Source organism: Cebus imitator, unplaced genomic scaffold (assembly GCF_001604975.1).
Source record: "Cebus imitator isolate Cc_AM_T3 unplaced genomic scaffold, Cebus_imitator-1.0 Scaffold4, whole genome shotgun sequence".
NCBI lineage: Eukaryota > Metazoa > Chordata > Mammalia > Primates > Cebidae > Cebus > Cebus imitator.
Window position 1 is genome coordinate 402,269 of NW_016107319.1, and position 9,206 is coordinate 411,474.

At 49.3% G+C, this 9,206-nt stretch overlaps 1 protein-coding gene across 4 annotated transcripts in view; it reads left to right on the forward strand.

Annotated features, from left to right (window-relative positions):
* MYH11 (myosin heavy chain 11) overlaps window positions 1–9,206 on the forward strand; it is a 156,350-nt gene that overhangs the window by 24,779 nt on the left and 122,365 nt on the right. For all 4 annotated transcript variants that reach the window (XM_017533167.2, XM_017533185.2, XM_017533189.2 and 1 more), the window contains exon 3: window positions 6,936–7,092. In XM_017533167.2, the coding sequence (XP_017388656.1) occupies window positions 6,936–7,092 (157 nt within the window). The remainder of the gene's footprint in view (window positions 1–6,935; window positions 7,093–9,206) is intronic.

Consider the following 9,206-nt stretch of genomic DNA (forward strand, 5'->3'; position numbering starts at 1 on the left):
GCCTTGTGCCTTTGCTCCCTTATCCCTGGTCTGATTATCTTCAAATGCTCCTATTCACCTGGTAGGACAGGACGGCTTTTTTTTTTTTTTTTCTTTTAATGGAGTCTTGCTCTGTTGCCCAGGCTGGAGTGCAGTGGTGCAATCTTGGCTCACTGCAACCTCCATCTCCAGGGTTCAAGCAATTCTCCTGCCTCAGTCTCCCAGGTAGCTGGGATTACAGGCACCTGCCACCATGCCCAGCTAATTTTTGTATTTTTAGTAGAGAGGGAGTTTCACCATGTTGACCAGGCTGGTCTTGAACTCCTGACCTCAGGTGATCCACCCGCCTCAGCCTCCCAACATATTGGGATTACAGGCATGAGCCACCGGGCCAGCCTTCTGACCTTTCAAGTCATTATTGCTTCAAAGAACCTCGTCCAATAATACAAGGATAATCTATGCAAAGACCACAGGAGGATATTTAAGAATAAGTATGTATCACAAAAAGCATACATGGAGGCAAACATGATTTGCAGGGTCATGTATGTACACACATGCAAGAAAAAGTTGCTCCATGTAGTTTTGCAGTTTGCATTTTTTCCACTTACCCCTACCTTGTAGTTTTTCCGTTGTTAACAATCTTGTCAGACTTAAAATATATTTTTGAATAAGTAAGATGCAAATATGAAATAAAATGGTGTATAAAGGTGTATAGAACTTCCCCCTTCATTTCTATTCCTCAACCTGTCAGTTCTCCTCCTTAGAGACACTGTGGTTGCCAGTTATATACGTAGCCTTCAGTGATGTTATTTATTCACCTATTTATATTATTATTCAAGATGGAGTCTCCCTCTGTCGCCCAGGCTGGAGTGCAGTGGAGCAATCTCGGCTCACTGTAACCTCCATCTCCAGGGTTCAAGCAATTCTCCTGCCTCAGCCTCCCAAGTAGCTAGGACTACAGGTGTGCGCCACCACGCCTTGCTAATTTTTGTATTTTTAGTAGAGATGAGATTTCGCTGTATTGGCCAGGCTGGTCTCAAACTCCTGACCTCAGGTGATCCACCCACCTCAGCCTCCCAAAGTGCGGGGATTACAGGTGTGAGCCACCATGCCCGGCCAGCCCTGTGTGTCTGAAAACCAGTGTTCCTTCCCTCCGTGTTCCTCATTTCTGCTGCAGGCCCTGGGAGCACCCCCCGCTCAGGGCTCTGTGGCTGACCATATAAAGCGTCAGGGAAAAGTTGGAGCTGCTTCCTAATACGGTCACAAGAGGGAAACCCTGGGCCTGCAGCTGGGTTGCTAAGGGCCCGTGACGTGCCGGCTGAGACACTGGAGGCCGGGATGTTGAAACCTCTGAACTTAACCAGCTGGAGACGGGCTCTTGGGGCCAGAGAGGCAGAAAAGAAGCCAACTATGGTTGGGCTGGGTCGAGGTGAAGAAGTGGCTGAACGATGTGGGAGGAGGAGCTGGATGCTGAAGCCCCGAGGCCCTGCGTGAGATGTGCCACTGCCTGTCCCCGTCTTCCTCTCGCTCTGTCGTCATACCCTGGCTTGGTTGGAAAGCTTTTGCAGAACTCAGCAGAGATTCAGCTCTGCCTGGGAGCATGGATTAAGTGCTTGCTGCATGCATGGCACCAGGAGAGGTATCCCAAACACCACAGAATGAAAGTCACATTCCTCTTTCAGAAGCTGGTGATGGAGTTGAAAAGGCTGGATGGTCCTTCCTTCTTTGTAAGAATTCTTTTTTCTTTGAGACAGTCTTATTCTGTCGCCCAGGCTGGAGTGCAGCAGCATGATCTCAGCTCACTGCAACCTCCGCCTCCTGGGTTCAAGCAATTCTCCTGCCTCAGCCTCCTGAGTAGCTGGGATTACAGGCGTGCACCACCATACCTGGCTTATTTTTGTATTTTTAGTAGAAACGGGGTTTCATCATGTTGGCCAGGCTGGTCTCAAACTCAAAGTCTTGCCCTCAAGTGATCTGACCTCCCATCGGCCTCCCAAAGTGCTGGGATTACAGGTGACTGAGTGTCTACCCTGAGCCTGGCACCGCGTGGGATGTGGGAATTACAGTAGTGTGCAGGTCACAGTCCACGAGGTGACATTTAGGCTAAGGTCTAAAGGAGGCGAGGGAGACAGCTGTGGGAAGATCAGGGGAAAAGTGTTCCAGGTAGAGGGAACAGCATATTGAAGGCTCTAAGGTGGCAAGACTTTACTTCTCATGAAATGAAGGGGGCGTAGTAAGAGTCACTACGCAACATTGAGTACTACATACTAGTCACCATGCTAAATGCTTTGTGAGCATTATCTCACAGCACACATAGGAAGGGCTTGTTGGTATGCTGCCCCGTTTTGTAGATGAAGATAACTGAGGCTCAGTGAGGTTAAGAAGCTTGCCCAGGGTCACACAGCTAAGAAGTAGCAGAGTGGCCGGGCACAGTGGCTCATACCTGTAATCCCAGCACTTTGAGAAGCTGAGGTGGGCGGATCACCTGAGGTCAGGAGTTCAAGACCAGCCTGACCAACATGGAGAAACCCTGTCTCTACTACAGATACAAAATTAGCTGGTCATGGTGGTGCATGCCTGTAATCCCCTGTAATCCCAGCTACTCAGGAGGCTGAGGCAGGAGAATCACTTGAACGTGGGAGGCCGAGATTGCAGTGAGCTGAGATGGAGCCACTGCACTCCAGCCTCAGCAACAAGACTGAAACTCTGTCTCAAACAAAACTAAACGAAGTAGCAGAGTGAAGGTTCAAATTCAAGTAACTAATAGCCAGTTCTGAGCCCTTAGCCACTGCCCTTGACTGCCTCCAGGTCAAGCAAGGGCTTGAGTGAAGACGGATTGGGCTGCAAATGATACCTATATTGAAAAGGGGTGTGACAGTGGGTGTGGCCCCACAGGAGCTGGAGGTGGAGTCAAGACCTGAAGGAGGGTGGGGCTTGGTTGACCTTTATTCAGATGACCATGGACTGGGCACGTGCTGTTTGGGAGGCTTGTCCTGGGGACGGGGAACACCGATGAACAGGACATAGCCCCTGCCCTGGCTCCATGTGGTCTACTGATTACCTACTGCTGCACCACAAGGCCCCAGGTCACAGAGATGAAGTCAGGCTGCCCCTGCTCTCCGAAAGTTGTATCCTTAAGTTACTCCGTCGATATGCATTTAACAAGCATTTAGTTAGCACCTACTCCATACCAAGGTCAGTACTGGGACTGAAGAGGAGGAAGTGGGGGCTCCCCGGCCTCAGGGTACTTGTAGCTAGTGTTTGCAGGATGGGTGGGAGGGTCCTGGGTGATAGAATGGGGAAAAGGGGTCCTTCCTGCCTTGATCTCTCGAAGTCCTGGGATTATAGGCATGAGCCACTGCGCCCAGCCAGACCTTCCCACTCTCTGGCTCCAGCCCTTGACTAAAAGCCCCTTGAGGGCAGGGACCTTGTGTTTTTTTTTATGTTCTAATGTAGTCCCAGCACCTTGCATGGCATCTAGGACATACATAATGAATGAGTGAATGAATGAATGAAAAAATGAACGAACGAAGGAATGATCAATAGTTTCTGTTTCTGTCAGATGGGCCTAGGCTGGTTAGCATAATGGACTGTGCACACCTGGGGGTGGGCCAGGCTGGGCTTGGTGCTGCCAGGGTCTTCCTTGGTTGCTTTGGTCAAGTACCTTAACCCTCTGTTGCTTGGTTCACCCTCGTTGTAACTCAGAGATGGATCTCTGATTCTCTCTCTGTCACTTGTTCGGAAGAGGATGTGCTTTATGGCCGTCAGAGTCTTGGGCAGTACTGATGTTTATCGCTTGGGGAAAGCAGTTCCTGTGGGATGGGTGGGAGCCTGTCTCCTGAACTGTGACCTCAATCATGGGAGAATCTAGCATCCAGAAATGAAAAATCATGACGATAGCACCTCACCACACACAGTATGGTGGGGTTCGCCTTGTGCCTTTGCTCCCTTATCCCTGGTCTGATTATCTTCAAATGCTCCTATTCACCTGGTAGGACAGGACGGCTTTTTTTTTTTTTTTTCTTGAGATGGAATCTTGCTCTGTCACCCAGGCTGGAGTGCAGTGGTGTGATCTGGGCTCATTGCAACCACTGCATCCTGGGTTCAAGTGATTCTCCTGCCTTAACCTCCTGAGTAGCTGGGATTACAGGCAGCCGCCACCATGCCCAGCTAATTTTTGTATTTTTAGTAGATAAAAGGTTCCACCATGTTGATCAGGCTGGTCTCAACCTCCTGACCTTGTGATCCACCCTTCTCGGCCTCCCAAGTGCTGGGCATGAGCCACTGTGCCCAGCCAGGACTGCTACTTTTTAAATGGTAGTGTGTAAGTAACATAAAATTTACCATTTTAAACATTTTAAAGAAAACAGTGGCATTTGGTGCATTCACCATGTTGTGCAGCTATCAATTTCAAGACAAGGTCTTGCTGTGGCACCCAGGGGCCAGAGTGCAGTGCTGCGATCATAGCTCACTATAACCTTGAGCTCCTCAGCTCAAGCAATCCTTCTGACTCAGCTTCCCAAGTAGCTGGGGCTACAGATGCTCACCGCCATGACCAGCTAATTTTTAAAATTTTTTGTAGAGGTGGGGTCTTGCTGTTTTTGTCTGGGCTGGTCTCAAACTCTTGGCCTGAAGTGATCCTCCTGCCTTGGCCTCCCTAAGTGCTGGGATTACAGGCATGAGCCACTACACTTGGCCCCAGAGCGCTCTTATAGCCCCAGGAGGAAACCCCATACCCACCAGCAGTTATTCCAGCGCCTGGGAACCATGATTCTGTTTCCTGTCTCTGTGTCTTTGCCTAATCTAGACGCTTCACATAAATGAGATGACATGATGCGTGACCTTTCATGCCTGGCTTCTTTCACTTGGCATATTTTCGAGGTTCATCCACCTTGGAGAGCATGTGTCAGTGCTTCCATACTTTTTAGGTACAGCTGTGTTTGTCTCCGTTTTACAGAGGAGGAAGGCATTTCATTAGTGGTCAGGAGCAGGTGCTCTGGGGTAAACAGTCACTACAACTTCTGCCTCCCAGATTCAAGCAGCTCTCCTGCCTCTGCCTCCCAAGTAGCTGCTGAGCTTGTCACCAGGTCACACAGCTGGAGGGGAGTAGTTCCCGACCTCTCTCCAGCTGTGTGACCTGGTGACAACCTCACCAAGCCTCACTTTGCCCTCCTGTCAAACGGGCAGTGGGGAAATCACTGTTACTGAGTAGTTGTGAAGATTCCATAAGGAGATGCCTCTGCCGTGTTTTAGAGACTGATTCCCTGGGGTTTCTCCTTAGATATGAATAATGGGAGGCACCAGAAAGAGATGAGAGGGTGGTAGGAGGAGAGAGGCTGGGGTGTTTTTACCTCTTCTCCCTCCCTCCTGGACCATGGTTTTGGCAGTCGTGCTTCTGTGTGGTTGCAGGTCCCTCTGGATGGTCCCTTTCTATGGCCGTGTGGCTTTTTATGTCTCCAATGTTCACTTAACATTTCCTGTATGGCTGGGCACAGTAATCCCAGCACTTTGGGAGGCTGAGACAGGTGCACCGCCTGAGCTCAGGAGTTTGAGACCAACCTGGTGAAACCCTGTCTCTACAAAAAACAAACAAACAAACAAACAAAAAAAACAAAAAAAAAACACCTGGGCAGGCACGGTAGCTCACACCTGTAATCCCAGCACTTTAGGAGGCTGAGGCAGGCAGATCACCTGAGATCAGGAGTTTGACATCAGCCTGGCCAACATGGTGAAACCCTGTCTCTACTAAAAATACAAATATTAGCCGGGTGTGGTGGCGCGTGCCTGTAATCCCAGCTACTTGGGAGGCTGAGGCAGGAGAATCGCTTGAACCAGGGAGGCAGAGGTTGCAGTGAGTTGAGATGGCACCATTGCACTCCAGCCTGGGGGACAAGAGGGAGACTGTGTCTCAAAAAAAAAAAAAATTAGCTGAGCATGGTGGTGCATACCTGTGGTACTAGCTACTGGGGAGGCTGAGGAGAGAGGGTCATTTGAGCCCAGGAACTCTAGGTTGCAGTGAGCCAGGATCACATCATTGCACTCCAGCCTGGGTGACAGCAAGACCCTGTCTCAAAAAAAAAAAAAAGTCAAGTAAACACCATTCTCTTCTCTTCTTGCTGTTAACTGCTCCATCACTGGTTGGGTGTCATTAATTCTGCACACATGTCTGTAAACAGTCCCTTTATTTAATGTTCCTGAGTTACTATTTTAAGTGTGCTGTTCATTTTCTGTGCCACCTGTTAGATGATGAGCATTTAATAAGATTGTGAGCATCCTAAAAAGATTCTGTGTAGTGCTTAGTTTGGTGCCTGGCACATACTAAGTGCTCAATGAATGCTGGCTGTTATTTAAGCCAGTGAGGTCCAGGGAGGTAGAGTCACAGCTTGGAGGAGTGGAGCTGAGATTTGGACCCAGAGCTCTTTAAAACTTCACAGTTTGGCTAAGTGCAATGGCTCATGCCTGTAATCCCAGCACTTTGGAAGACTGAAAGGGAGGATTGTTTGAGCCCAGGAGTTCAATTCAAGATCAGCTTGGGCAACATAGTGAAATCTACATCTCTACAAAAAATACAAACATTAGCCAGGTGTGGTGGTGACTACCTGTAGTCCCGGCTACTCGGGAGTCTGAGGTAGATGGATCACCGGAGTCCAGAAAGGTCAAGGCTGCAGTGAGTCATGTTTATAGCATTGTACTCCAGCCTAGGTGACAGAGTAAGACCCCATCTCAAACAAAACCCCCCCACAGTTGCAAAATATCACATAGGCAGTCTGGGAATCCACCCTTGGCTTTTCTCCTCTTCCCTTCCCCTGTACCTGGAATACCAGTCAGGCCCAGGGTTTCCTCCCAAGACTCCAAGCCTCAGTTTCCCCATCTCTAAAATGAGAACATTGAGTGCTTCTGTGCGGTCTGTCTTCCCTGGGGGAGGTCTGGAAATAAGCTGTGTTCTCTGTCTGCAGACATACTCTGGCCTCTTCTGCGTGGTGGTCAACCCCTATAAACACCTGCCTATCTACTCAGAGAAGATCGTCGACATGTACAAGGGCAAGAAGAGGCACGAGATGCCGCCTCACATCTATGCCATCGCAGACACAGCCTACCGGAGCATGCTTCAAGGTGAGTGGGCCCCTCGTGGGCATGGGAGCCCGGCGAGGGTGCTACGGGGCCAGCGCCAGAGAGCTCTTCCTGTCCTGCTTGTCTGCAGTTCTTGCCAGGAATGTGGAGTTTGGCAGGCAGTGCTCGGGACCAGGCGTGCTGTGGCTGAAAAAGGAAAAAAGCAAAAGGCACATCTGTGTTTGCAGCCTGGGAGGGTGAGGAAGAACCGAGGGCTTGGGCAAATACGGGCATGGGCCCGCTTCAGCTCTGGCTCTGGGGCTCACTGCCCAAAGGCCCCGCCGGACCAGCTGTCTGCAAAGGATGGAAAGACGGTGGGGAACAGCCCTGGGGCTGAGCCATCGGGGTCTGCATTGGCACCCACCTGTCCCTCAATCCCTGTGGGACCGTGGCCAATTATCTTTTCCTCTTCAGCCTCAGTTTCCTCATCTGTCAAAAGGGGTGATGATAGTCTCTATCTTGTAGCTTCTTGTGAAGATTGTTAGTGCTGGTTTTTCCAAACTTAAGACTTGTGCCTGTTACCTTCATGTTTATGTGTTGTTATTTTTACTATTATTTTTTTATTATTTTTGAGACAGGGTCTCGCTTTCCTGCCCAGGCTGGAGTGCAGTGGTGCAATTGTGATCTCAGTTCCCTGTAAACCTCCGCCTCCCGGGCTCAAGCAATTCTCCTGCCTCAGCCTCCCAAGTAGCTGGGACTGGAGACGTGCACCACCATACCAAGCTAATTTTTAAAAGTTTTTTTTGTTTGTTTTTGTTTTTGTTTTTGTTTTTTTGCAGTGACAGGCTCTTGCTATATTTGTTGGTCCCAAACTTCTGGCCTCAAGTGATCCTCCCACTTCGGCCTCCCAAAATACTGGGATTATAGGCATGAGCCACTGCCCTGAGGCCTTCTCAGTTTCTATTTGGAACACTTTGGAGCCCCTGGAATAGCCATCCACAAGTCAAACAGTCAGTTAATACAAACACGTGTACTAGGTCAGGCAAAGACTACAAAGAACCCGAAAACTCACACCGCCCTCGAAAAAGGAGCCAACAGATGAGAACCCAGGGATCTGAGTTGGGAATTGAGAGGAGCCCATTTTTGAAAGTTCTTGAGGCAGGAATCCAGGTGTGCCCGAGAGATGCCACTCCACCACCGCCAAGGTAGAGGCGGGGTATAAGTGCCCGGAGTTACTGACAGAATTAGCCAGACTCCAAAGGTAGGGCCAGAACTGGGCCCCTCTAGGCAGGGGCTGCCATTACCTCCAAAGACCAGCAGGTGGGGCCTTGCAAGGAGAATCATGGAGACAATCTCAGGTTGGAAAATGATGACTCCTGGGTATAGGCATCTGTCTTTGTATTAAACACAAAGACACACATACTCTCTTTGTGATCTCCCTTGACAAGACTGTATTTGCAAAGTGTTTTGTGTATGTCTTTGGGAAGCTGAGCCTCACAGGGCTCAGTGTTCCTACCATTTGGGGTGCTTTTGGTTGCAAGTAACATAAGCAACTAAAGTGGCTTAACCAGTAGGAGTTTATTTTTATTTACTTTTTATTTTTATTTATTTTTTTTCAAGATGGAGTCTTGCTCTGTCACCCAGGCTGGAGTGCAGTGGTGCAATCTCTGCTCACTGCAACCTCCACCTCTTGGGTTCAAACAGCTCTCCTGCCTCAGCCCCCTGAAAGCTGGGATTACAGGCGCACCACCACACCTGGCTAATTTTCGTATATTTAGTAGAGACAGGGTTTCACCATGTTGGCCAGCCTGGACTCAAACTCCTGACCTCATGATCCACCTGCCTCGGCCTCCCAAAGTGCTGGGATTACAGGTGTGAACCACCACACCCAGCCAACCAATAGGAGTTGATTACCTCTCATAACAGAAAGCCTAGTGACTGATTTCAGAGTTGACTTCCTTGGGATTTTTCTCAGCTTCTTCCTCAAGGTCACGAAGTGGTGGCCATAGTTCCGGATATCACATTCTCATGTGATAATATCTAAAAGCGGGAAGGAAGTGGAGAGTTAGATTCTTTTCCCGTGTCTCTTTTTTTTTTTTAGGGAGGAACTTGGTGATCTGCTAATCCCTGAAGCAGTCACTAGTAAAGGGGATTGGGATGTTTATGATTTGTTTGAA